Source organism: Salmo salar, chromosome ssa20 (assembly GCF_905237065.1).
Source record: "Salmo salar chromosome ssa20, Ssal_v3.1, whole genome shotgun sequence".
Taxonomy (NCBI): domain Eukaryota; kingdom Metazoa; phylum Chordata; class Actinopteri; order Salmoniformes; family Salmonidae; genus Salmo; species Salmo salar.
Genome location: NC_059461.1, coordinates 19,602,928 through 19,630,653, shown reverse-complemented (window position 1 = coordinate 19,630,653; position 27,726 = coordinate 19,602,928). Strand labels below are relative to the sequence as shown.

General features: G+C 43.3%; 1 protein-coding gene and 1 pseudogene across 1 annotated transcript; one reads left to right on the top strand and one right to left on the bottom strand.

Moving 5' to 3' along the window:
• Nucleotides 1-480: 480 nt before the first annotated feature.
• On the top strand, nucleotides 481-6,357 carry LOC106580256 (serine/threonine-protein kinase N2-like; annotated as a pseudogene).
• A 13,120-nt stretch (nucleotides 6,358-19,477) lies between these two features.
• Nucleotides 19,478-27,128, bottom strand: slc25a25a (solute carrier family 25 member 25a). Its single transcript, XM_014160442.2, has 10 exons — nucleotides 26,840-27,128; nucleotides 24,764-24,890; nucleotides 24,557-24,644; nucleotides 24,312-24,426; nucleotides 22,811-22,969; nucleotides 21,932-22,084; nucleotides 21,637-21,744; nucleotides 21,296-21,463; nucleotides 21,043-21,193; nucleotides 19,478-20,895 (listed from the first exon to the last, which is right to left on the bottom strand). The coding sequence occupies exons 1-10, from the start codon at nucleotides 26,996-26,998 to the stop codon at nucleotides 20,711-20,713; spliced, it is 1,413 nt and encodes a 470-aa protein (XP_014015917.2). The 5' UTR covers nucleotides 26,999-27,128; the 3' UTR covers nucleotides 19,478-20,710.
• Between the last annotated feature and the right edge of the window lie 598 nt (nucleotides 27,129-27,726).

Below are 27,726 nucleotides of genomic sequence, written 5' to 3'. Positions count from 1 at the left end.
ACAGATCGAATAGGCCTACTCATGTTACTGTTGATGATAGGTACAGTATATTGGGTTGATGGATTGAACTCAGTGTTCTTTTCCCTCCACTCAGGGAAGAACTTCCTACGTGTTGCCCAGATGAACAGGAACTTTGCCACATGGGGCCATCTGATGATGAGTGTCCTGCCTCAATGCAGTTCCATCACCACTTTGAGTCTGCCTACTTCCTCTGATGTTGTGGTCAACCCGCCACTTTCCACCAATAAGGCCACTCTCAACCCCCTTACTGCCAGGGTGAGAGAAAGCACAGTGCTGCCCATGCAAACACAATACAGACGTGTGCATTAAGAACATCAACTCTAAAACAGGTATTGTGTGTTGTGTATTTATAAGAATATTTGGTTATGGGAGTATATGTAATATCACTATCACTGCATGATTTCCCTGACTATATACATGACCATCACTGTGTTTCTCTTGATCTGCAGTGACGTGCCGGTGATTAGGCTTAACATAAGTGAAGAGCAGTCATCTAAAACGTCTACCACTGACCAGGGAAGATGCATCCCCAACATGATCTCAACAGCACCGAAAACACCACATATTCCTACTCTGACAGAAAAAGTGGTGAACACCTCTACCAGCTCCACAGAACAAAAAACTGTGGTAGTCAAATGCCATTTTGGTAGAGTCATGCGCAAAGAGTTTTTTTTAGAAGACTTTGATGAAATATTATTCAAATGGATGACTGGTTTTGTGGAAATTCTTACATAGGGACACTCAGTCAATCTTAAACCAATTGTTTATTGATTTAAGATTGTTTATTGTCAGTGCGCTGGAGAGGTTCCAACAAACTTAATGCACCATAGTGAATGTCTGTCAGGAGTTCTGCTGGGGCAGACCCAGCAGTTGTCTTATATATGGCTATACACAGACAAGTCATATTTGCATAATTTAGCTTAATTAACTCATCATTACTGTTTTGTTTCATTCATGTGACCGACCAATACTGGTTCATAACATGTGACAGACCAATACCTCACGAGGCTTCTTCTCTCTAAGCTGAGACCTTGAAACTGAGATATCTTTCGTTCTGAAAACAAGGTCTGGGTGTACTGCCAAATTGCAGCTGCTGTAAGGATTTGTTCAGTCAGTCACTTGCATGAACACAAAAATTGGTTTATAGAAAAGCACAAACATAGAACTTAGAAAGAGCTAAATAGAAAAGCACAAGTATGACATTTCCATCGCACTGGCCTTGGTGTCCATGGTTCTAGCTTTGTAACATATCTGTCTGCCCCTTTTCAGTCCTCCATTGAAAACTACACAACAGAGAGAGCAAGGATGCAGATGGAAGATTTCAAATGTATCTCTGTCCTGGGAAGAGGACACTTTGGAAAGGTCCAGTGTTTTTTGCCAACACAACATGTTACAATATTATATGATTTTGCATAGCCCACTGCATCATGTACTCCAATATTCACCCTATCCAGGTACTTCTAGCTGACTTTAAGAAGACAGGAAAACTCTACGTCATCAAAGCCTTGAAGAAGAGGCACATTGTGACCCGTGATGAAGAAGACAGGTTAGTGTTCTTTAAGAATAGGAGACATAATGATATAGTATACCATACAATGGATAGGCTTGCTCACTTAACACACATACAGTAGTACTGTAGTGATACCCACAGATAATAACTTATTTACAGTAAGAAATTCTCTCTCTGATGGCTTGACAGCCTTATGTGTGAGAGGAGGATCTTCGAGATAATCAACGCGTCGAGGCACCCTTTTCTGGTCAACCTGCACGGCTGCTTCCAGACCAGTGAGCATGCGTGTTTTGTCATGGAGTAGTCACCAGGGGGCGACCTCCTGATCCATATCCACAATAACGCCTTCTCTGAGGTGCAGACCAGGTGAGTTGTACCTTACAAACACACACTTATCAGTGCAAATTTGGATTGCCCTGATTTCTCTTAGATTTTCTTGACTTTTCTTTAGGTTACAGGTTATACTTAGCGTGTGTTTTTCTGGGTCTAGAGTTCCTGCATCTGAATAAGATAGTTTATTGGTAAGTCGCGTCTGCGTCATTTGACTTACGGGTATTATAAACCAGCGCTAAATACAGCTATAGCTTGCATCTGCAGCTTATTTAAATTGGATGTGTTTTACACAGGAATTTGAAGTTGGACAACTTGCTGATAGACGCAGACGGATTTGTTAAAATCACAGACTTTGGACTTTGTAAAGAAGGTAAATTATGGTTTATCGTATCTCAGACAGAGTATGTGGGTATGTGTGGAAATTACATATTACAAACTGTGTGTGTGTGTGTGTGTGTGTGTGTGTGTGTGTGTGTGTGTGTGTGTGTGTGTGTGTGTGTGTAGTTAAACACTGCTCTATCTGCTGTTGACCTGGCAGGGATGGGGCATGGCGACCGGACGTCAACATTCTGTGGAATTCCAGAGTTCCTGGGCCCAGATTCACAAAACCTTCTTCAGAAGAAATGTCTTCTTAACTGCCATTTTAGACTTATGAAGAAAGTTAAGCAAAGTTGCTATTCCTCAAAAAGCTTGTTCTTGGAAATGTTCTTGCGCTATTTCTTATGTTTCTCCTTAAGCAAAAAGTTAAGAATAAATTAGATTATTGAAAATAAGGTTTTTGGATTTGTTCTTAGCTGAACCCTTGTCTTAAACTCAGGGTAGTGAGAGAATACACTCATGAAAGCAATTGAACATGTTTAATTCAGTCACAAACTTCATCTGAAAGTTTTAGTATTGATTATTTGAAACCCAATAACATGTTTTAGAACTGTAATCTCAGTAGGAAATATGCTAACATGATTGCCATTGATAGCTAGCTAAATCGGTTGCCTAGTAACACACATCTTAAGAAGATTCGGAATAAGATATTTGAGAACTTTGTAAGAAAATCATTGAATCTTAAGATATTGTTGAGGAGATGCACTTACGAACTATCTTATGAACTATTTCGTTTTTTCTTAAGAAGCTTCTTAACTAATTACGTAAGAAGTGTTTTGTGAATCTGGGCCCTGGCGCCTGAGGTGCTTAACTGAAGATAACTACACACAAGCTGTGGACTGGTGGGGAATGGATGTCCTTATCTTTGAGATGCTTGTGGGAGAGGTAAGTGATAAACACACCAAAAACGCACTCCCTAAAACACAGACAGACTAAACACTTTGTCACGAACAAGCAACACAAACAGACATATGCATACAAACACACAATAACACACACACTATACACACATGTACACATGGATTTTGTGTTATAGATATGTGGTAGTAGAGTAGAGGCATGAGGGCACACACTTAATATGTTGTGAAATCTGTTGTGAATGTATTGTAATGTTTTTAAAATGCATAACTACCTTAATTTTGCTGGACCCCAGGAAGAGCAGCTAATGGGGATCCATAATAAATACAAATACAAATACACAGATATGTAATGTTTTATAGTTTCTATGACTGGCCATAAAACAGAATAAAGCCTTCCCTCTATCAATCTTTTGCCAGTCTCCATTCCCAGGAGAAGATGAACTGGGAAGGCTGGGATTCTCTGCCTCTAACCCTATTACAGGGGCTGAGTCACTGGCTTACTGGTGTTCTTCCATGCCGTCCCTAGGAGGGGTGCATCACTTGAATGGGTTGAGTCACTGACGTGGTCTTCCTGTCTGGGTTGGCGCCCCCCCTTGGGTTGTGCCGTAGCGGAGATCTTTGTGGGCTATACTCGGCCTTGTCTCAGGATGGTAAGTTGGTGGTTGAAGATATCCCTCTAGTGAGGGGGGCTGTGCTTTGGCAAAGTGGGTGGGGTTATATCCTGCCTGTTTGGCCCTGTCCGGGGGTATCATCAGATGGGGCCACAGTGTCTCCTGACCCCTCCTGTCTCAGCCTCCAGTATTTACACTGCATTAGTTTATGTGTTGGGGGACTAGGGTCAGTCTGTTATATCTGGAGTATTTCTCCTGTCTTATCCGGTGTCCTGTGTGAATTTAAGTATGCTCTCTCTAATTCTCTCTTTCTTTCTTTCTCTCTCTCGGAGGACCTGAGCCCTAGGACCATGCCTCAGGACTACCTGGCATGATGACTCCTTTCTGTCCCCAGTCCACCTGGCCGTGCTGCTACTCCAGTTTCAACTGTTCTGCCTGCGGCTATGGAACCCTGACCTGTTCACCGGACGTGCTACCTGTCCCAGACCTGCTGTTTTCAACTCTCTAGAGACAGCAGGAGCGGTAGAGATACTCTCAATGATCGGCTATGAAAAGCCAACTGACATTTACTCTTGAGGTGCTGACTTGTTGCACCCTCGACAGCTACTGTGATTATTATTATTTGACCATGCTGGTCATTTATGAACATTTGAACATCTTGGCCATGTTCTGTTATAATCTCCACCCGGCACAGCCAGAAGAGGTCTGGCCACCCCTCATAGCCTGGTTCCTCTCTAGGTTTCTTCCTAGGTTTTGGCCTTTCTAGGGAGTTTTTCCTAGCCACTGTGCTTCTACACCTGCATTACTTGCTGTTTGGGGTTTTAGGCTGGGTTTCTGTACAGCACTTTGAGATATCAGCTGATGTAAGAAGGGCTATATAAGTACATTTGATTTGATGAAGAGGAGGTGCTTGACAGCATAGTTAATGATGATGTTCATTATCCTGGATGCCTCTCTCCAGACTCCATCTCCATCAATCAAAAGGTAACCACCCCTCTTTCTCTTCTCATTTTGTCTCTCATATTTGTATATATTTGGAAACCGTTCAGAAAGAGTTTTGTTATGAAGATACCAGTGTTTGTTTTGAACCCTCACCCTGTCTGTACATGCAGCTTCTTAAGAGGAATACAGAGAAAAGACTGGGAGCTGGAGAGGGGGACGGAAATGAAGTCAAGGGCGAGCAATTTTTCAAGCTAGTTTAGTTCAAGTCATTTTCAATCAATGCTTTTAGATATACATTACTGTTCAAAATGGTTTATCATATCTCAGACAGAGCATCCCGGAGTTGCCTCTTCACTGTTGAGGCTGGTGTTTTGCGGGTACTATTTAATGAAGTTGCCAGTTGAGGACTTGTGAGGCATCTGTTTCTCAAACTATACACTCTAATGTACTTGTCCTTTTGCTCAGTTGTGCACCGACGCCTCCCACTCCTCTTTCTATTCTGGTTAGAGCCAGTTTGTGCTGTTCTGTGAAGGGAGTAGTACACAGCGTTGTACGAGATCTTTAGTTTCTTGGCAATTTCTCGCATGGAATAGCCTTCATTTCTCAGAACAAGAACAGACTGACGAGTTTCAGAAGAAAGCTCTTTGTTTCTGGCCATTCTGTAATCAAACCCACAAATGCTGATGCTCCAAATACGCAACTAGTCTAAAGAAGGCCACTTTATTGCTTCTTTAATCAGGACAACAGTTTTCAGCTGTGCTAACATAATTGCAAAAGGGTTTTCTAATGATCAATTAGCCTTTTAAAATGATAAACTTGGATTAGCTAACACAACGTGCCATTGGAACACAGGAGTGATGGTTGCTGATAATGGGCCTCTGTACGCCAATGTAGATATTCCATTAAAAATCTGCCGTTTCCAGCTACAATAGTCATTTACAACATTAACAATGTCTACACTGTATTCCTGATCAATTTTATGTTATTTTAATGGACAGAAAATGTGCTTTTCTTTGAAAAACAAGGACATTTCTAAGTGACCCCAAACTTTTGAACGGTAGTGTAGATGCATCAACCGTATCTTTGAGATGCTTGTGGGAGAATAACTTATATTTTGTAACTTAACCCATATGTACTGTATCTATTTGACCAACAGACTATAGACTGGGATGCACTGCTAGCAAAAAAAATTAAACCTCCGTTCCTGCCAAAAATCAAGGAGTCTGTGGACGTCAGTAACTTTTGCAGCGAGTTCACGACTCTCCAGCCAACCCTGCCACTTCCTCCCGTGTCCTGCAGCCTCTCACCTGAGCAGCAGGATGCCTTCACAGACTGACTTCTCAGCTCTGCATGGATGAAGCAGTCAGAGACAGAGGGTTGCATCCAGGTCATGAAACGGTTGAATGAACAGTTCCCTAGCACAACCTTGACTGAATGTATGACACCCCAATGGTACATAGATGAGGCAGACTGTCATCAAAGTCAACATCAACAAACCCAAATAAGCAGGATAAATGAATGCAACCTTGGTATTGTTGTGCCATGAATGAGTCTGACGTCCTGGTTCTATGACTGTTTCATTGTTTATAGTACCCAGTGACATCCAAAAATGAACACTACTGTGTAATGCTCTCTTGAATGGATTTCACTCAAATGAAAATGGCTGCCATCTACAAAACATAAAGGAATTTGATGAGAGGTCTATGGGGACATAATTTGGCATGCTTTGTGGCCTTTGCTTATTTTGCTATTATCATGGGGACCACTCTGTCCCCATCAGAAAGATACACGCTGCTGTTTCTATGCTTCACTGTGAGAGTCTTTGCCCACTGCCTTGACTGAGCAAATGAAAAAGGCTGTTTATTCTTGTTACAATACGTCCTTTTCAAAAAAGAAATTGCGTCTTTAGATGAAAAATGCCATGTTCTCATACAGTGGCAAGAAAAAGTATGTGAACCCTTTGGAATTTTCTGGATTTCTGCATACATTTTACATACAATTTCATCTGATCTTCATCTAAGTCACAACAATAGACAAACACAGTCTGCTTAAACTAATAACACACAAACAATTATAATTTTTCATGTCTATATTGAATACACCATTTAAACATTCAGTGTAGGTTGGAAAAAGTATGTGAACTCCTAGGCTAATGACTTCTCCAAAAGATAATTGGAGTCAGGAGTCAACTAACCTTGAGTCGAATCAATGAGACGAGATTGGAGATTTTGGTTAGAGCTGCCCTGCCCCATAAAAAACACTCACAAAATTTGAGTTTGCTATTCACAAGAAGCATTGCCTGATGTGAACCATGCCTCGAACAAAAGAGATCTCAGAAGACCTAAGATTAAGAATTGTTGCCTTGCATAAAGCTGGAAAGGGTTTCAAAAGTATCTCTAAAAGTCAGTCCACTGTAAGACAAATTGCTATAAATGGAGAAATTTCAGCACTGTTGCTACTCTCCCTAGGACTGGCCGTCCTGCAAAGATGACTGCAAGAACACAGCGCAGAATGCTCAATGAGGCTAAGAAGGATCCTAGTGTCAGCTAAAGACTTACAGAAATCTCTGGAAGATGCTAACGTCTCTGTTGACGAGTCTACAATACGTAAAACACTAAATAAGAATGGTGTTCATGGGAAGACACCATTGAAGAAGCCCCTGTCCAAAAAACATTGCTGCACGTCTGAAGCACCTCGATGTTCCACTGCGCTGCTGGCAAAATATTCTGTGGACAGATGAAACTAAAGTTGTGTTGTTTGGAAGGAACACACAACACTATGTCTGGAGAAAAAAAGGCACAGCACACAACATCAAAACCTCATGCCAACTGTAAACTATGGTGGAGGGAGGGAGCATCATGGTTTGGGGCTGCTTTGCGGCCTTAGGGTCTGGACAGCTTGCTATCAGACGGGAAAATGAATTCCCAAGTTTATCAAGACATTTTGCAGGAGAATGTAAGGCTATCTGTCTGACAATTGAACCTCAACAGAAGTTAGGTGATGCAGCAGGACAACAACAAAGACAGATGTAAATCAACAACAGAATGCCTTAAATAGAAGAAAATACACTTTCTGGAGTGGCCCAGTCAGTCCTGACCTCCACCCAATTGAGATGCTGTGGCATGACCTCAACTGAGCGGTTCACACCAGACATCCCAAGAATATTGTGGAATTGAAACAGTTTTGTAAAGAGGAATAGTCCAAAATTCCTCCTGACCGTTGTGCAGGTCTGATACGCAACTACAGAAAACATTTGGTTGAGGTTACTGCTGCCAAAGGAGGGTCAACCTGTTATTAAATCCAAGGGTTCACATACTTTTCCCAACCTGCACTGTGAATGTTTACATAGTGTTCAATATAGACATGAAAAATGATAATTGTGTGTTATTAGTTTAAGCAGACGGTGTTTGTCTATTGTTGTGACTTAGATGAAGATCAGATAAAATGTTATGACCAATTTGTGCAGAAATCCAGGTAATTCTAAGGGTTCACATACTTTTTCTTCCCAATGTACCTGGGTCCAGTCATTCCCTATCAGCAAGGTGTGCTACTAACATATCTACCTACCAGCCAATGTATTTTTAGTGTGACTTAAATGTGCATGGCACCCTTGTTGTGAACTTAGTTTTATGTAAACATTTGAATTTTGAGAGAAGCCATTAAATAACGTAGCCATATGAATGAATAAACCAATACTGTGGGTTTGAGCACTTATAATGCAATGAGTGAGATTGAAAAGTGAAAGGCTGACAGTTGATTATGATGGTACAATATTTATTTTGCTATTAAAATGGTTCAATAGTTGCTGCTAATAATTATGCATTACCATATGAATGTCTGTGGATTACCACAGCAATTAATGTAAATGAGATAAAATTAATGCATATTCATGTGATCACTAGTGTTTCCAATTGAGTGTAAAACATTTTATCAAAGAATACAGGTACTAATTCATCAAGCGTTTCAACATAAAAAACTGAGTACATAATTTGTTCACTATGACACACTCAATGTCTCAGTTAAACAAAAGCAATTGCAGAGCCTTCAGAGGCATGCAGAGGCCAATTCGAGCTCCGTACCGCATCGCCATGTGCCTCCCACAATGTGTAACAATGCAGAGGGCTCTGTATAGCTCCACATTGACATGATTGGTTGGTGGTAGAAAACACAAACTCACTTCCTATGCAACAGCTCTGCACTGCTCCGGGAAGCGCAAGAAGTATGAATGCCCTGACTTCTGCTGAGGCCATATCACTGTGAATGCTGCATGGCCAATGCAGACGTCAGATAGACCATGCGCTCAGATGCACAATGCACTTCTCTCTCCAGAATGCGCTCTCTCCTGACAATTTGTGCACGTTCATTGTTTCATTACTTCATTGTGTGAGTTGTTTGGGTTTGATTGTTAGTGTATATCAATTCCCCATTACATATATCACCAGCAGTACATTTACCGTTAATTCCTAATCTACAATGTTTGTTACTTTGGTTATGGTAATTTCTGTTAATGCATTCAATATTATTATTCCAGGCTTCCAGTTATTGTCGGAATAGAAACATTGTTTGCAGAGTGCACAACCTATGCTACACTTGTGAGAAACAAGTTTTGTCAATTTAGTTGGTGTGCTCCTGTCAATGTTGAGTAAGGACACGCACACATAGAAGTAGGTTTATAGGCTACCTGGCCTGTGTGCAAATGTAGGCATATAAATGTGCTCATTTGGGGATCTGATAATATTTCTGATTGGCTTAACGCACACGACTCATAATGACCTGTGGAGCTTCCAAAGTAATGTTTTCTTCACCTCAAACAACAAGCAAACAAAGTCTGTTTTTACATCCATTGAGAATTACAATAGTTCCTCGTTAACCACTCAGCATGATTGGGAAAAATGTCATGCTCTGATTCAGTGAAAACGTCACAAAATAGGCCTACCTGATTACTTCTTATCAGTGCTTGACCTGGACTGAAATAGGTTCCGGTATTCATTTTGGGTGCTGGTACTGTTTATTTTTAGGTACAAAGGAGCACCACAATACTTTTGAGCTAATATTCTATAAGAGGAACAGGAGCTCAAGCAGTAGAACATTTTAGTTGCTGGTACTCAGCTCCAGTGAGCTCCTGCCCAAGTCAAGCAAATGCTTGTCCCTTGTGCAAATAGCCTACAGCTGTGTCTGTTCGAAGTTCACTGGTGCTGGAAACCCTGAGGGCCCAGAATATTTTATACAATGTTGCAAGTTCGCTAGTGCAAGCTTTACTGAAGCATATATCACTTGTTGGCCAATCATTCTGTGCTGGCACAGATCTACTACTCATGAGAATCCTCTCAGGATCCTTCCCCCTTGACCCATCTTCCTCTAATTTCTTCACTGTCTCAGCATATGACACCATATGCACTGCTCTAACCCTGGTAACCTCAAGCTGCCTCTCTCTCACCGGACACTTCTGACCCCCAGCCCCATGGGCACTCCTACAATGAACACATACCGCTTCTTTCCCAAATACTACACAATCTTTTGTCTCATGCCCCTTCTGCACACTTCTCACACCTAGGAACCTCTGTGCTCCTGTAACAGACGTTAATTGCACTCTCCTTGCATTGTGTTTAGTTCAAATAAATCACCCCAGCCAGTGGTTCTAGTTGAGCGTTATTTATTATGTGATTAAATAGGAAACAGCACGTTAGTTGTGCAGGGATTAATGATGTTGATGGCTGTCGATGGTAAAATCCTTTGCATCACATTTTCATACGTGACATTCACGATCTTCCCCATCTGCAAGCCGGTCCAATAACAACACGCCTTATTGTCATCAGAATTGAACCAATCAGTAAGAGTGCTTGAACATTAAATACACATTTCTTCAGAGGCAAGTGGAAACATAACGAACCCTGTTACATTCTCCCCTGCTGAATTCCACTTGCATACTATAAAGAAATAATAAAAATAAAATCAGGTATGCAATACACATATAACTCAGCAAAAAAAGAAACTTAATTAACATGTGTAAATATTTGTATGAACATAACAAGATTCAACAACTGAGACATAAACTGAACAAGTTCCACAGACATGTGACTAACAGAAATGGAATAATGTGTCCCTGAACAAAGGGGGGGTTAAAATCAAAAGTAACAGTCAGTATCTGGTGTGGCCACCAGCTGCATTAAGTACTGCAGTGCATCTCCTCCTCATGGACTGCACCAGATTTGCCAGTTCTTGCTGTGAGATGTTACCCCACTCTTCCACCAAAGCACCTGTAAGTTCCCGGACATTTCTGGAGAGAATGGCCCTAGCCCTCACCCTCCGATCCAAAAGGTCCCAGACATGCTCAATGGGATTGAGATCCGGGCTCTTCGCTGGCCATGGCAGAACACTAACATTCCTGTCTTGCAGGAAATCACGCACAGAACGAGCAGTATGGCTGGTGGCATTGTCATGCTGGAGGGTCATGTCAGGATGAGCCTGCAGGAAGGGTACCACATGAGGGTGGAGGATGTCTTCCCTGTAACGCACAGCGTTGAGAAGGCCTGCAATGACAACAAGCTCAGTCCGATGATGCTGTGACACACCGCCCTAGACCATGACGGACCCTCCACCTCCAAATCGATACCGCTCCAGAGTACAGGCCTCGGTGTAACGCTCATTCTTTCGACGATAAACGCGAATCCGACCATCACCCCTGGTGAGACAAAACCGCGACTCGTCAGTGAAGAGCAATTTTTGCCAGTCCTGTCTGGTCCAGCGACGGTGGGATTGTGCCCATAGGCGACGTTGTTGCCGGTGATGTCTGATGAGGACCTGCATTACAACGAGGTACAGGCCCTCAGTCCAGCCTCTCTCAGCCTATTGCGGACGGTCTGAGCACTGATGGGGGGATTGTGCGTTCCTGGTGTAACTCGGGCAGTTGTTTTTGCCATCCTGTACCTGTCCCGCGGGTGTGATGTTCGGATGTACCGATCCTGTGCAGGTGTTGTTACACGTGGTCTGCCACTGTGAGGACGATCACCTGTCCATCCTGTCTCCCTGTAGCGCTGTCTTAGGCTTCTCACAGTACGGACATTGCAATTTATTGCCCTGGCCACATCTGCAGTCCTCATGCCTCCTTGCAGCATGCCTAAGGCACATTCACACAGATGAGCAGGGACCCTGGGCATATTTCTTTTGGTATTTTTCAGTAGAAAGGCCTCTTTAGTGTCCTAAGTTTTCATAACTGTGACTTTAATTGCCTACCTTCTGTAAGCTGTTAGTGTCTTAACGACCGTTCCACAGGTGCATGTTCATTAATTGTTTATGGTTCAATGAAAAAGCATGGGAAACAGTGTTTAAACCCTTTACAATGAAGATCTGTGAAGTTATTTGGATTTTTACGAATTATCTTTGAAAGACAGGGTCCTGAAAAAGGGACGTTTCTTTTTTTGCTGAGATATATGTATAAAACCAAATATTCCAGTGCAAAGACTATTCTCTAAAGAGAATTAGGGGAATTTAAAGACCCTGTAGGAAAACATGCCTGTTACATGTTCAGTACACTCAGTGTCAATAAGAACTTCAGACAGAAAAACCTTGGCCTACTTGACCTCTGACCCATTACCTCCATGGGGCTTCTTGAAGGTAAAACAAAGAAAATGGGCTGAAGATCTGGAAATCTACAGGCCAACTTGGATTCTAATCCTACACCCACACAGGTATTCCAATGAACTCTGTATGAAAACCCTCTGTCAGCATAGTCTCTATGAGTCTCACTGGGTGATTCCTAACCCAACCAGCCCCTGACCTGACAGGCCTAACTGAGTTATCATTACGGTTAAGCTGTTTAACTACAACCCCCATTGGTGGGTCACTGTCCACAGTCAGTGGATAGTCAAGGTCAAAGGTTATGTGACTGTTGCTGGAGCTTGTGCTACCAGTGGCATCTTCAGAATGCCTTTCTTCTTCAGAGGGTTTGGACATTTCTTCTCTAAAGGTTAGCTCTGACACGCTTGTGCCACCAGTGGCACCCTCAGAATGTGGTGAATTCTGAGGGTCCCTCGCCAGTGGCCCATCTTCCAGCACATCTGGGGTCTCTTCTTCAGAGGGGTCTGACTGTGTTTCACCAGAGGTCTGCTCGGATACCCACACACTAGTTCTCTCACCAATGTCCATTTCTGGTATATCATTCATGGATGAGGCCTCCATCTCTTCACTCTGATCTTCACTGTCTCTCGTATTAGGTGTCTCCAAGGAAGTGTCAGGGAGAGGCAAGAGGTTTACAGGCATTATCAGATTACGGTGGACTGTTTTCTCCTGGCTAGTCGACATGTTCTGCATCTTGAACATGTGGATGTCATTATTCTTCTCCGTAACAATATAGAGGTTGTTCTCCCAATGATCAGCCAGCTTCCTCTTTCCAAGTTCAACCTTATTCGCCCGCAGCACCCGATCACCGACCTCCAAAGGAGCTCCTCTGATCTTCCTGTTGTTGAGGCCTGCATGCCTCTTCAGCCGTTTGGTTGCCGACACCTGTACCGTCTCCATGGCCTCCCTCAGGTCCCTCGTCAGGGACTTGACGTACTCGTCATAGTCTACAACCTCTGAGTCTTGCAGCATGGTACCAAACAGCATGTTGACAGGCAGACATGAGGTTCTCCCAAACATCAACTGGAATGGGGCGTGGCCCGTAGTTTCATGGACTGTACAGTTGTAGGCAAAGGTCAACGACTTCTGGGGTCACCTGTGCTTCGCTCTCGTAGGTAAGGCCCTGATCATTTTCCCAGCGTTCTGTTGAACCTTTCGACTCCCCCGTTCCCCATCGGATAGTAGGGAGTCATGTGTGACTTCTGGACTCCTGCAGCACTCACAAACTCAGCAATCAATTTGCTTTCAAAGTTGATCCCTTAGTTGGAGTGGATACAAGGAAAATCAAACACACAGAAGATGTTGTTCCATAGCTGAAGGGCCACTGCTTTAGCTGATCGGTTCGGACACAAGAAGGCATGGGCCATCTTAGTAAAATGTCAGTAACGGCCAGAACATCCAAGGACTTGATGTTGGAGTCTTCAACAGAACAGAAGTCCACACACACCAACTCGAGGGGCTCAGTCGTGATGATGTTCTACAATGGAGCTCTGGTCTCTTGCTTGGGGGCCTTACTGAACACACACCCCTTGCAGCTCTTGACGTACTCTCTCACGTCAGACTCCAGACCATGCCAGAAGAACCTCTGTCTCGTCAAGTACAACGTCCGCTGTTGCCCCTGATGACTGGCTTCATCGTGGAAACCCTTCAAGACTGTCGCCCTTATGGGGGTGGGTACTACATACTGGTACGTCTTCTTCTTTGACAGTGAACTTTTGGTAACACGATATAGTACACACATTTTCAGAGTGAGCTTCTCCCAGGTCTTCAGAATCTGCAAAGCCTCGATTGGTTCATGGCCATTTTCCCTCCTAGAAGGTCTCCAGCCCCGGTCCACGTAGAAGACAACTCTGGCTAGTGCGTCATCTTGACGCTGCTTTGATATCAGGTCATCACAGGATAGCACTCTCACATCTGACATCTCAGATGGCACCAGTGACTGAGTGAGCTGAGGCAGTAGCAGCGCACAGTCTTCCCTTGCGACTTCAGGACTGCTGACACCGCTTCCTTTGACAGAGAACCAGGAGAGGGATAGGAGGTAGTTTGGCAGTTCATTACAATTTCACAAGAATCTGCCTCAATTGACGGAGAGCAGCTCTCAAGGTCAAATGGGTAGCTCGACCAGTGGAACACATCTTGCACCTTCTCAGCATGTACTCCCGCAGCTTCTTCCAGCAACGCCTTGCATGGAACCCTTGTGATGCGGTGGAGAGCGCTCGGCTGCACAAATGGCTGTTTACTGAGTGCATCAGCAATGACATTCTTGGAACCAGGGATGTTCTTGATGTCCAACCCGAATGGAACGAGCTTAGCAACCCATCTCTGTTTAGACGTCCAATTTGGGCTGGGACAGGATGTACGTTAATGGGTTGTTGTCTGTCCATACAGTAAACGGCTTGCCCCTTAGCCAATGGCTAAACCTCTCACATACAGCCCAGCGTAAAGCAAAAAACTCTAACCTATGGGCAGGATACTTTGACTGTGCACAAGTAAGTGATTTGCTAGCGAATACTACCGGTCTGGCTGCAGACCCTTCCTCTGGCACCTGGGAGAGGACAGCCATGTAACGGCCGTCATCAGAATTAGACCAAGGTGCAGCAGAGGATGTGTTCATCATTAGAATTTTAATTAAAAAAGAGAACACTTTACAAAAACAAAACAAAAACAACCAGAAACAGTCCTGTCAGGAAACACACTGAACAGAAACAATTACCCACAAAACCCAAAGGAAAAACATGCCCCTTATGTGTGACTCCCAATCAGCAACAACGAACTTCAGCTGTGCCTGATTGGGAGCCACACACGGCCCATAACAAAGAAATACAAAAACATAGAAAAAGGAACATAGAACGCCCACCCAATGTAACACCCTGGCCTAACCAAAATGAAGAACAAAAACCCCTCTCTATGGCCAGGGCGTTACAAGCCATTACCAGATGCATCTACAGACAGCAAAGAAAGGTCTACTAAAGTCAGGGTGGGCTAGCATGACCTGATCGAGGAGAGCTTGTTTTAACTGACTGAAGGCCTGTTTGCACTCACCAGTCCAGTCTGCTGCGAGTTTCCTATGTATTCCTTGTTTTTTCTTGCCTTTTCCATAGTGTGGCGCCTTCGTTCCAGTTGTCAGCCCATGCAGCAGCTTAGCGATGGTGGAGCACCCCTCAATGAACTGCTGGAAATAGACTATCATTCCGAGAAAGGACCGAATCTTTCCCTGGGAGGGCACGTCTGTGTTGTCCTCAGTGAGATCCTCCTCTGTCATCCCTGGATTGGCTTCACCTTTTCTGGGTCTGTGGCGACACCTCCTTCACTGATGACATGCCCCAAGAACCGCACTGAGCTCTTCATGAAATGGAATTTCTTTGGAGCCAATTTCAGATCATGGGCTTTGAGACGCTCAAAAATGGACTCCAAGCGTTTCAATCAAAGTTCTTCAGTTGGGGCAAAAACCAGCACATCGTCCAGGTAACAGAGAAGGTTAGAAACATGTTGATCCCCAAAAGTGCTCAACATCATCATCACGAATGTAGCTGGACTATTGGAAGATGGCTATATTCATATAACCCAGAAGGAGAAGTGAAGGGTGTAAACTTCTTGTCATCTTCATGCACCTCCACATTGTAGTAGCCAAGAGGTCAAATCCATCGTAGAAAAGAAGGCATTGCCACCCAGGGCCGCCAGAGCATCAACTTGGTGAGGTCGAGGGTGAGCATCCTTTACGGTGCGAGCATTGAGCCATTGGAAATCTGTACACAGTCTCAGATCGCCAGACTTCTTCCAGACCAACACGAGCGGGGAGGCATACTCACTGCTGGATTTCCTGATTATCTCTCGCTCTTCTATCTCATCCAAGGCCTGCCTGAGCTTGTCATAATGGTTAGGGGAGAGCCTACGGTAAGGTAGGCTAAAAGGCTTGGTGTCACTGAGTCTGATGTGATGGACATAACCAGTAGCCATCCCACAATCTAGTTTGTGCCAGGACAAGATAGACTCGTAGCGGGCTAAAAGATGAACTAGCTTGGCCTTACACTATTGTGACACCTGAATGGACTCAATGTCACCTAGCCCTAACTCGCTTGTCACTCTGTGCGGTTTGAAGTCAGTCAACGGTCAAGCTATCTGCACTACCAGTGAGGGATTGAGGGATTGATAACTTTGACAGGAACCCAGCCATTGCTCCACAATGTCGCTACTGTTCTCCCCACTAGAATTTTTTTCGGTCTTCATCGTTCCCTCGTAGGCTCAGCAAACACAGGACTACCCGCGGATACATTTTGAGGCGTACACAGCCGGCCCCAGACCAAATGCTCCTGCATAGGCTACAATGTGACTGCCCCCTTCAGCCTTACTGTGCCCACTCTGGCACTTCGGTTCCTTTCCATCTCTCTACATTAGCCAGCAGACAGAACAGTTTGTCATCTCCATTGTGTTCAGATGATGACATCTTCTCCCAGAAGTCACTGGTTGTCTTCAGCTCCCTGATGAGGTGTTTTATGAAGTTGCTGCCTAGGATGAGCTCATCACATTGGCCATCTACTACTAGAACAGGGACAGAGACACTGCTGCCATACACAGACAGATTCAATTCGCCCACACCTACAGGGTTGGTCTTCAATCCCGCCGCAGCCAACCAACACCACTTCGGTCATACTGAGGGTGCAACTCTTAAGCACACCTGCCTTCTTAAGGTGTGGCACCACCGTTGAGCTCAAGGTGCATAGCACTCACCTCTATAACATCTTCCAGTAACACATTAGTATAGAAAAGTTCATTGTTGTGGAGCGCTCTGTGTATTCTGCATAATGTCTTTTTCGTTCAACTTAATTTCATCACAAACACATGAATATATTGACTAAATCTACACCACTATCTGATTGGGGCACCTCACAAGGCCCAGCACTTCCCCCCACCCCATGCGGGCCTGCTAGTTTTCCTGCCGCTGAGCAGTGTTGCCGTTTGATGGAACGACGGGAGTTACTGATGAAGCGCGTGGACATTCTTGACATGTGTGCCCAGCTGCATAACAGAGGAAGCAGAGGTGGTGTGAATAACAATGTATTGTGCTGTGATTTGCATCCCCACACACTTTTCATTGCAAAGATGGGTTCGCCCTTCTCTGGAAACAGTTATCATAGGTTGCTGTGGCCTCTGCTCCAAAACCCGTTCAAGCATGGCAATCAAACAATCCAATGCCTTGGATGAGCCATTTGTGGGCTGCGGCAAGGGCTTCGGACAGTTTGCAACAGCCGACACTGGCCTACTTACTTCCTGTGTCAGTGTGGTGACCAGTGGGGGCAGGTGCAAGGGACATGGAGCCTTGCACTTCCTCTGGTACTCTTCCAGCCTGCCATGGACCTCCGCAGCCGTCCACTCATGCAATGGTTTGCACATGAATATCAATGACAGCTCTGGGTTCAGACAGTGCTTGATGAACATGACACTCAGAACACGTGATGGATTGTCTAGCTCCTTGTTCTGCCTCTTCAAACAGTCCTCTGCCACCTCTCTGTCCTGTTCAGTCTAATCCAGTAGTCAAATGGAGTCTTCACTTCCATTGGCAACAAAGAATAAACATGAGCTGGGGGCATGTCAGAGTTATGATGCTTCAGAATGTCAAAAACCAGTCTAGGGCCCTGGCTTAAGTCAACTGGGTTACTGTGTAGGATTACTCTTACCACATCCCGTGGTCACCCTGTCAACTTGCACAAAACTTAATCTGACCTCTCCTGCCCAACATAGCCCTTCATCTGCATGTACAGTAATGTGATCTCCTCCCACTCATGTACTGTGCATTTCTCTGAACCATGCCCCCTAAAACACACTGGTTCCCTGATAATTTTTCACCACAACATTTAGGGTAGAGCTGGCCCAAACCTTGGTACCACCAACATTATCCTTCTGAAGTCCCACCCCATCTCCCATAGCCTTTGATTCCCAACAAGAGGTAATATTTTCACCTATGGAGTGACCTATCTGCTTAACAATGCCTGCAAAGAAATCCATAGACACATCCCCATTTCTAGGACTAGGTCAATTAGCTTGAATGCACTGAGTTGAGATAGCTCTAAATCATGTGGAAGGTGCACACTTGCCTGTGCAGTTGGCCTGGCCAGAGGTGTGGAAGTGGAGAAATAGCTGCCCCTCTACCCACTGACGGTGAAGGGTTAAACATGAGAACTCCCCTAGCTCTCCCAAAACCAAAACTCTGTTTTTGATGGAAATAAAAATCACAATCAATATCAACACAAAATAATGCAATCAAAATAAAAGTTAAATGGTAGTTGCACCCGTCTCTAACAAGACCAAGAATCGACACAAAAGTCTAAAAAGAAACGCCCTCATAAACAGCTCTGTCGCCACCGTTTGAAAAAAAAAGTGGCGTCGCACTCACGTTCATTGGCGTGGGAAAGTTACTAGCATAACAGCGTCACTAAATAATCATACTATCACCACATACAAGTAATGAACATTATATATTTCCCCCACTCACTCATGCTACCAGGAGCCTCCGGAAAATTCGGCTCGTGCAGAATGGGAAACAGTTCATATGTACACGTATGTAGACCTCCGGTGTGCATCAGCAACCACCGTACTTCTTGAAGCCGGCTCGCGGATCCCTCCACGCAACGTCCAGCGAAGACAAGACGAGTCTCGGCACCAGTGTAGCAGATGTTAATGTGCTCTCCTTGCGTTGTGTTTAGTTCAAATAAATCACCCCCAGCAGTGGTCCCAGTTGAGCGTTATGTGATTAAATAGGAAACAGCACTTTATTTGTGCAGGGTTTAATGATGTTGATGGCTGTCGATCCCTTGCGTCACATGCCCATAAACTCAACACCTGTAAAATAATGGATTCGGCGCAAGCTCTTTTAGAATAACTGAAATATCCTATCACTTTAGTCAGGCCAAGACTCAACATCAAAACTCAGAACAGACAATGAATCTTGTTTCGCCACAGTACCAAACATCGGGAATCTCCCCCTTCAGGTGGTCCATTTTCAGCTACCCCGGTAATTATGCCTTGCAATGGCACCCTTTTCTTGATAAATCAATAACTATAGGCCAATACAATGCATGTTCACACAAAGAAACTCAAGGTTAATACATTGTTTTTTAAAACACTCTGAATCTTTGAAATATCCTTATTGAACAGCCACGTCCAAGTGAAGGGACACACTCCAGGAGTCAAGAAATACTTCCAAGTCGTGAATTACATATCCTTTTAATGCATTTGCTCAAAGAACACTGTACCAAATGGTCCATTAAAAAAAAGGTTTAACCAAAGTTTAAGTGGTTTCCAACTTTGTATCTAAAGTTAATGGGAAACCTTCAAATGTGTCTCCAGCATTAAAGTGCATTAGTGTTACTCAATCTACTCAAAGCTCTAAAATCAAGTTTTGGTTTTAGGTACAAAGACATTGATTAAGTGACCTGAGAACCAAAACAGAAGCAATTCATTCATTTCGATAATAAAACAACCAATGTAAACTAACAAACTATTAAAATATATATAGAGGACAAATATAGGCAAAATTGACTCAAGCAATAATTTAAAGCTCATGTGATCTTTTTTTGCAAACATACCCACTTCTTAATACATAATTGTAAATATGGCTCTCCAGTTAGTTTTCCATAACAAATCAAACGTATGAGCATAAAGCCAGTTACTGCCGTGTTCTGAACAAACACTTAATGCTGTCATCTTCAGACAAAAAAAAAAAAAAAATATTAGATCGATATGGACATCAATAAATACTTCCCTCAATCAGAAATACAGCATAATTCAGTCAGAAAAGGCAGTGCGAATAAATTGTTCATCTGTAACGATTGAGAAGGGAAAATATTCACCACATGCGCTTTTGTCCAATTGCCTACATACAGGGAAGGGAAACAATAAATAATATAAATGTTCATATCAGGCAAAGACAAAAGCTGGTGTGGGGAAAGAACCAATAACTACTCAGAAAACCTGTTAACGCTAAGGAAAATGTCTGAATACATCATGTTAGATTGGGCATAACTGAAGTAGTTTGAACTGCTGCCTAACCTGATTTACTGAGTGAAGCCATAGAAACAGGAACATTTTCAGAGGCACTATACCACAAACTGGCAACAAGAATTGGTCCCCAATTATGGAGTTACTCACTCGGGTAGACATTTATTAACCAACATTCATTATAGAATTCTGGTCCTAACTCAACAATTGAGCTTCTAAATAAACAATTAAATAATAGCAGCAATGGCAATATTGAGAGAAGCTGCCCCTTCCCTCCGTTTCAGCTCACAGAGTTGATACCATTTCATTCTGTTATCCTTGTTCTCCTCCGTCTTCTGGCATTCACAGAATGAGATGGCGCCATAAACCTGAAGTACCAAGAGTCTCAGATTCCTTAGCCTCAACTGAGGGGTTGATGATCCATTCAGATGTTGTGAGTCACCTCATCGCGACTTAACTCCCAGCGACGTCTTCAGGTTCTCGTACACCACATAGCTGATGCTGACAGCTGGAATGACCTTCAGGAAGTTAGGGGCCAGGCCCCTGTAGAGGCCAGTGGCTCCTTCCGTCTGGATGATTTGTTTGAAGAGCCCTGACATTGTCATCTGTGGGCTGCCCTCCAGCATGGCTATAGGAGATAAATGACAGTCAGCATTAGAGCCAAGGAACAGCAAAACTTGTAGTTATTTATAACCTCATCTAAATTAAATGAGGAAAATAATAAATATATTCCAATAAGCAGTGTAAATTAGGTGTGCATTGTTGAAGGTCTCACCTTGTGCCTGCATGCGGGTCCTGACAAGGGCCAGGGGGTAGCTGGCCAGCTGACCACAGGTGCTGGAGACTGTGCCACATCCAAGCAGAACTAACACTCCCGGGTCAGTACTGTTGGTGCCATACTTCTCTAACCAAGAGTTCTTCAATGTCTGTGGAAAAAGGAACATATTCAGAGACTATGCCAAATGGAGCCTCCAATGCAGTGAAAACATGTAACTAGAGATTTGTAAAGCCTTCTCTGGGTCTCTTACCTCATACACAGCCAGGTCCATTCCAGCGTAGGGGATGATGCCCATCATGTTGGGGATGAAGCCCTTGTAAAAGGCACCTAGTCCCTCTCTCCTGAAGATGCTCTTTGCACAGTCAGAGATACCAGAGTACTGACCAGTCTTTCGCAGGGCAAGCCGTGTTTTCAGAACCTGGTGAGCAGAAATAAAAAGCTGAAAATCTAGCAGGTGGCATGTAATCGAAACGAAAACATTGGCATTACGAACTTTAAAATCATAAGTGTCCTCATCCTGATAACAATCACAGATGTAATCGTCCCAGATCTAATCGTAATGCTAGAGGGTGATGACTGACGGCTGCTCACCTCCATGGGGTAGATGGTGCTCTGAGCGATGACTCCAGCCATAGAGCCAGCTACAAAACGCTCCAGGATGCCAAGTGTCTCCTTATCACTGCCAATCAAACGCTTGATCTACACCAGAGTGTCCGTTGAAAGAAGAGTGAGGGGAGGAGATAAGACAGGACACACACTGTTAGAACATAAACTTGGTCGTCACATACAGAATTTAGATGGAGTTACAATAAACGGTATATGAGTCCAAACTTTCTCTAAATTAAGAAAAATGATATAGGAGTAAGTGTTGCACTGCATGTAGTACCTGCTCATAGGCCATGAACTTGATGGCGGATTCAGGGGCGATTTTGATAATGTTGATTCCATTCCCTCTCCACAGCGACCTCATCCCACCTTCTTTGATCATCTGGGTGAGCCCACTCATGATGCACATGTTGTTGCTACGGGAACCATGGACCTAACAAATCAAGAACATAAAATGTTTATCATACAGAAGTCAAATGACCAATTAGATAATTAGGGCCTTATTCCGACTTGATCTGTGCGCTTAACTGAAATGTTCAGCCAAGTCTCCAATTGACGTCAATTAATGATTTAGACGAATGTTAACGCTGTGCAAGCTTATTATAACTCTGAATCGGGCCCTTTCTTCTCAAAACATTTATTCAGTTATTTAAGTAATGAGGCATTAGCTCTGACAATGTGAGTACAATGTGGAACAAGTCAAAGTGTACTGGGGTCAGTTGCACCAACCCACAGATGACTCGTTCAAACAGACCCACTGACGTCAATCGGGTGTCCACACTTTGCTATCACGTAAAATCCTATCTACTCACTCCTGACTTATCTGCCACTGCAGCCAATCACATCTCAACAGAGAAGGTGTGCTGGCTCTCAGCCACAGTCATTGGTCGGCTGGATGAGCCAAGGGGGAACAAACAGCCCTTAGGACTCTTGACCCCATGATTTGGCACATTTACGTACACATTAACCCATGTATGACTCTTAGGTAATCGCTCTTGCAACAGTTCTGTTATTTGCCTATAAGTTATGCAAGATGCCCACTTTCACACAACAATGAATAGGTAATTGAGGGCAAGCTGTACCATTCCTAGGACTTCAAGTGTTGTTTGGAATACAGGGCTGTGGTGGTATCTAAGACAGTAGATCAAGGGCTTCTTACCTGCATGAGTACTTTGAGTCGGTCTAAGGGGGCGGTGAACGTTCGGGACACTGCTCCTGCACCTCCGCCTGCTACCAGATGCCTCCACCACATCCCGGTCAGTTTCTCCTCTGTTGTGAAGTCATCAGGCACCATCAGATTGTCGCCTACGTCAAACAGCTAGAGAGCAGACAGATTGAACATTAGTATAACTACCCATTTATTTTGTCCCAAAATACATTAGTTATCCAAGAGCAGCTGCAACGAGAAGTTTAGTCAAGCTATAAGGGGTGAGCTGACATTTTCAGTGTGTGGGATTTCTAAGGCCTCATGTTTACACAAACCATTCACCTAGAGGTGACTAGGGACAAACAGTACTGACAGCTAAATGTGCGTCAGAGAAGACTCTGCCCTCATCTCTTTAGAGAATAGGTCACAGGTTATGAGGCTTTAGGTCAGTTGACTTAATGTTCCGAGTTAGGAAGCAAGTTGGATTCTATACGTTTCCTGTTCTGTTATTTCTGGGACACTGCTGTGTAATCGGACATTAAACCAGTTAAAACACAAGGGTGCTTCTGCTTTAATGCCGTGGTTCGGACTTGACATGCACTCCTGATATTATAAGGGTACAGACTGATGGGAATGTTCCCTCCTTGTAACACTGTTTGTTGTACAATGACCATCTAGGTCAGCCAGGGAGACACCCCAGACATAGTTTAAGTCCCTAGAGAGGTGCCTTTGCAAAATCCATACCAGAGTACAGGCTCTATCCCTCTTTACCATGCCAGCACCAAATCACTAACGGAAAACTATTTAATGATATGCAAGAACCTAGAAAATCTGAAATTGGCAGCACCTGTTATGTAAGTGTAATTAATACTACTGCCACATGTTAGTCAGGCCAAAGTGACTCACGAGTGAATGCTGCTTGACATTTTGCCTGGCCTTTGTGTTAGGTGGTCATCTCATCTCCAAGGGAGTACTTCGGAATATTTTTAGCCCCAGCTCAACCTGTAAAGGCTGTTCTGTAGCTTTTGGCACATTGGAGGTAAGCAGGCTAAGATTTAGAAGCAGCTTCGCTCATTAAGGCGTACAGTATTTCAATACCCCACCCACATGCTGCCCAAGATCACACTGTCCCGTGAAGGTGGTTCGAAGAAGGCAGGGGATAACATTATTCTCCTCCTACCACTTTACAAACGTGATCTTACATAAGGGATAATTAAACCTGTATCGACATTTTATATAAGGGGGTAATTAATTCAACCCGTAAATCTTTTAATCATAATCTAGTATTCAGAGCTTTCCTGTCCTACACCAATTAGTCACGAATAAGATTCATTGGTGACACACGTCCAGTCGGTGTTGATCTACCGTATGTAATAGGATTAACATCCCCATTCACAATATTGAACTTTAAAGGCTTATGTCAGTGGATACAGAGTGTATGCAAATTCGTGTTAAATATAATAAAATTCTCTGCTTTGTGGATAGCTATTTCACACCCTCCCTCCCTCCTCACCGTGGAGTGTTTCCAGTAGAGGGTGATCTCAGGGATGTTGTTCTCTTTGGGCTGTAGCAGAGGGTAGTTGCTCCACTCATTCCTGTCGATGGTCATTGTTCCATTCTTATCCATGCTATTTAAAAAAAAAAAAAGATGAAATCAAAACCATAAACTCCTGAGAATATGAATCAAACTGGTAATAATAGCTATACAGACAACATTGACCAAAATCATAAGGAAACACTTTCATCCTAATATCTTACCTCTGTAGGACCTTCTCTGCATGCTGCTGGGATATGTGAACACCAAGGTCCTGGAGAGACTGCATGATCTCCTTAGAATCCATTTTATCTGAATCACAATGGAAGACAATTCATCACAATTCCACCTGAATCCAAACAAAAATGTGTAATTTACAGTAGCTTAGGCATGTTCTGAAACTAAGTTCAGATTTGTGCATAATAGCATACCAGCTCTCCTTCTGTCTAGGTTCTTGAAGACGAGTTTCAGATCTTTCTCCTGATCTTGCAAATAGTGAACAAACTCCTCAAAGACCATCTGCCCATCCAGGTCATTGTCTGCACTTTTCACCGCTTTCTGCAGAGGCAAAAAAAACTAAATGATCAACAAAATAGCTTTCTTATAACAGACAGCATGGAGGACAATAGAAAATCAATCAACAAAAGTAAACCCAAGACTGGGGCTTATCTGGAGGGGGACAATACTAATTAAATATATGTAAGCACCTGACAGGAGGGTGAGGTGACTGTTATGTGTGTATAATGTCAAACAGTGCATTTCTCAATGGTGTCACCACCTCAATATCCAGCCAAGACAAAGCATTTCAACAATGTTTCTGAAAGGGCCTTGGTGTTCTTTGCCTCCATGTTGAAAGCCATTGACTCAAATCTAGGCTAACCTGTCCTTCATTTAAAACTATTTTGTCCCATGTGAGAGAACAACGCATATTGACTTTCAAAATGTGACATTAGGCCTGTAACATGGACAGAAAGAATACACTCAATGGGAGCGTTGTCACACAGGGAACTGCCAAAATAAAGGGAACATTTGAGTAAATGAGGGACACAAAGCACATTGAAAGCAGGAGCTTCCATACAGGTGTGGTTCCTGAGTTAATTAATCCGTTAACATCCCATCATGAATTGGGTCATGTATAAAAATACTCAGTTGCCCATTTTTTGGCCACCATGGCTAAGAGATCTCAGTGACTTTGAAAGAGCGGTCTCAAAGGAGCATAGGGGGGTTAAAGGATGTGTGTGTCAGTCACCAGATCTCAACCCAATTGAACATTCATGGGAGATTCTGGAGCGGTGCCTGAGACAGCGTTTTCCACCACAATCAACAACTCTCCAATAGAGTTACAGACACTTCTATGCCAAGGCGCATTGAAGCTGTTCTGGCCCAGCGCCTTATTAAGACACTATGTCGGGGTTTCCTTTATTTTGGTAGATGCCTGTAGTTCAAGACAGTAGAGCAAATATCAACACCAGGCCAGCAACTCAACTGCTGATGCCTCAGTCTATTTTAGACCAGGTAGGTCGACGGGCTTAGCACAAGTTGGCAGGTCAACTTGTCATTAAGGATATAGATACATGTCCACGACACTAATACCACGCCTGAAGACACGAGGGCTCGAATCACGATGTCAACCTCTGCCAAGAACATCATGTCTTGCCTCTGAGGGTCACGCAGTCTTGAGGGTCAAGAAACTCTAGTCTTGCATGCATGGGGCGGCAGGTAGCCTAGTGGTTAGAGCGTTGGACTAGTAACCGAAAGGTTGCAAGATCAAATCTGTCGTTCTGTCCCTGAACAAGGCAGTTAACCCACTGTTCCTAGGCCATCATTGAAAATAACGTAAGATACAATAAAATAAGTGATTTAACAGCTCCAGTGATTTCTTAATGTGCCTAATTGACAACCCTGAATCTGCTGGTTTAGTGCTTAGGGTCACTGATATGCAATTAGACTAATAAGAGGCACATTTAAACTAAAACTAGAAGCAGTTGCAGGCCAATAGTTTGAATGTGCAAAAGCCCAATGCACCATCAATGTAGAGAACAATAATACATTGTCTATGCCTTCAGTGTGAGATTGTTTTATAATTCATAAACTGTAGAGTCATTCAAAGAATTCTAAGACTGATGAAGCAAAAGCAATTAATTTTTCAAATATATTAATGAATATCAGGGGCCACATTTATCCCTCGGGGAACTCCTTGAGTAGGGGCTTAGAGTTTTTAATAAAGCCTGTCTACATAATGTTATATGAAATGATGCGTTCTATCTTGATTTCCATGGGTCTGAATCATTGTTGCATTCAATTCCTGCTGAAACTTTTAAACATTATGGTCTGATGTGGTGGATTACATGCAACACTATGCAGTAGGTGAGATTTAGACAAAGCCTGACTACAGGAAGGATGGGGGGTTGTATTTACAGGAAAGTACGATAGAATTGTTAATAAACGTGTAGTTCAGGAAAAGTCAAATTAAATACATATGTAAAAGAATAGAGTGCAAGTCTTACCTTTCGCCATTTCCGATAAATTGAACATTCTTGGGACGGTAGAAACACACTCAATTTGAAGAGCGATTTCAGCTCCGATGGTAGTCCATTGGACTCATAATACTCGAATTCAATAGCATCCGAATTCGGAACAGGCACATAAAGGCACAGGCCAAGCATGTTTAAATTTAAGATAAAGCCACTCCACAATAAATAAATAAATAGTACAGCAAAAATGGATCAATTCCCTAGGCGTGTTAATACTAAAACGCCGGTAAAGAAGTGCCTAGTGTTATAGAAATCTATGAAACCACACCCTTCTGAAAATAGACCAATTTTATTGGCTCCTATGATGATTTCTTTTGCCCCCTCTCCCAGTAACGTCATTTGCTATCGACCAATCACTGCATCATTAAATTGACAAGCCTTGATCTTGCGTAAAAGCTGCTCAATGACCCCCACCGCCTCCCTCAGACTATTGTGTTACGTTCATGTCCTAGTCAGGAACTAAGAAACTCGGAAATTTCAGACTTGCTAACTGGTTGAAGTTACACGCGTACTGCGTTCTACCAGTTAGCAAGTCGGATATTGCCGAGTTTCCTAGTTCTGACTAGTTGCTGAACGCAGCATTAACCCTCACTTATCCCAAGCTACCGTTTGTTAGCCTACCCCTATGTGACTTACACCATATTATTGTGAGACTCGGTAGGCTATATTTTGGGAAAATAAACGTTTCCTGTTTGGAGATTCATCATGCCTTAATTGGAATTTGTGATATGTCAGTACTATAAGTTTTATAAGCAGAGTTTTACAAGATGAAGGCCTATATGCTGCTTTGCAGTCTACTTCTACAATACATCATATACATGAGGTTATTAGATTGAAATTCATTAAATTCTTTATTTTCA

Bases quoted from the DNA above. Each gene is read 5' to 3' on its own strand.
- slc25a25a (XM_014160442.2), bottom strand. From the start codon at position 26,998: ATGCTTGGCCTGTGCCTTTATGTGCCTGTTCCGAATTCGGATGCTATT. The intron at 22,085-22,810 runs GTAAGAAGCCCT...TTGATTTGTTAG, and splicing joins GACTCAAAGTACTCATGCAG to GTCCATGGTTCCCGTAGCAA. The intron at 20,896-21,042 runs GTGAGACCTTCA...TATCTCCTATAG, and splicing joins GACCCGCATGCAGGCACAAG to CCATGCTGGAGGGCAGCCCA.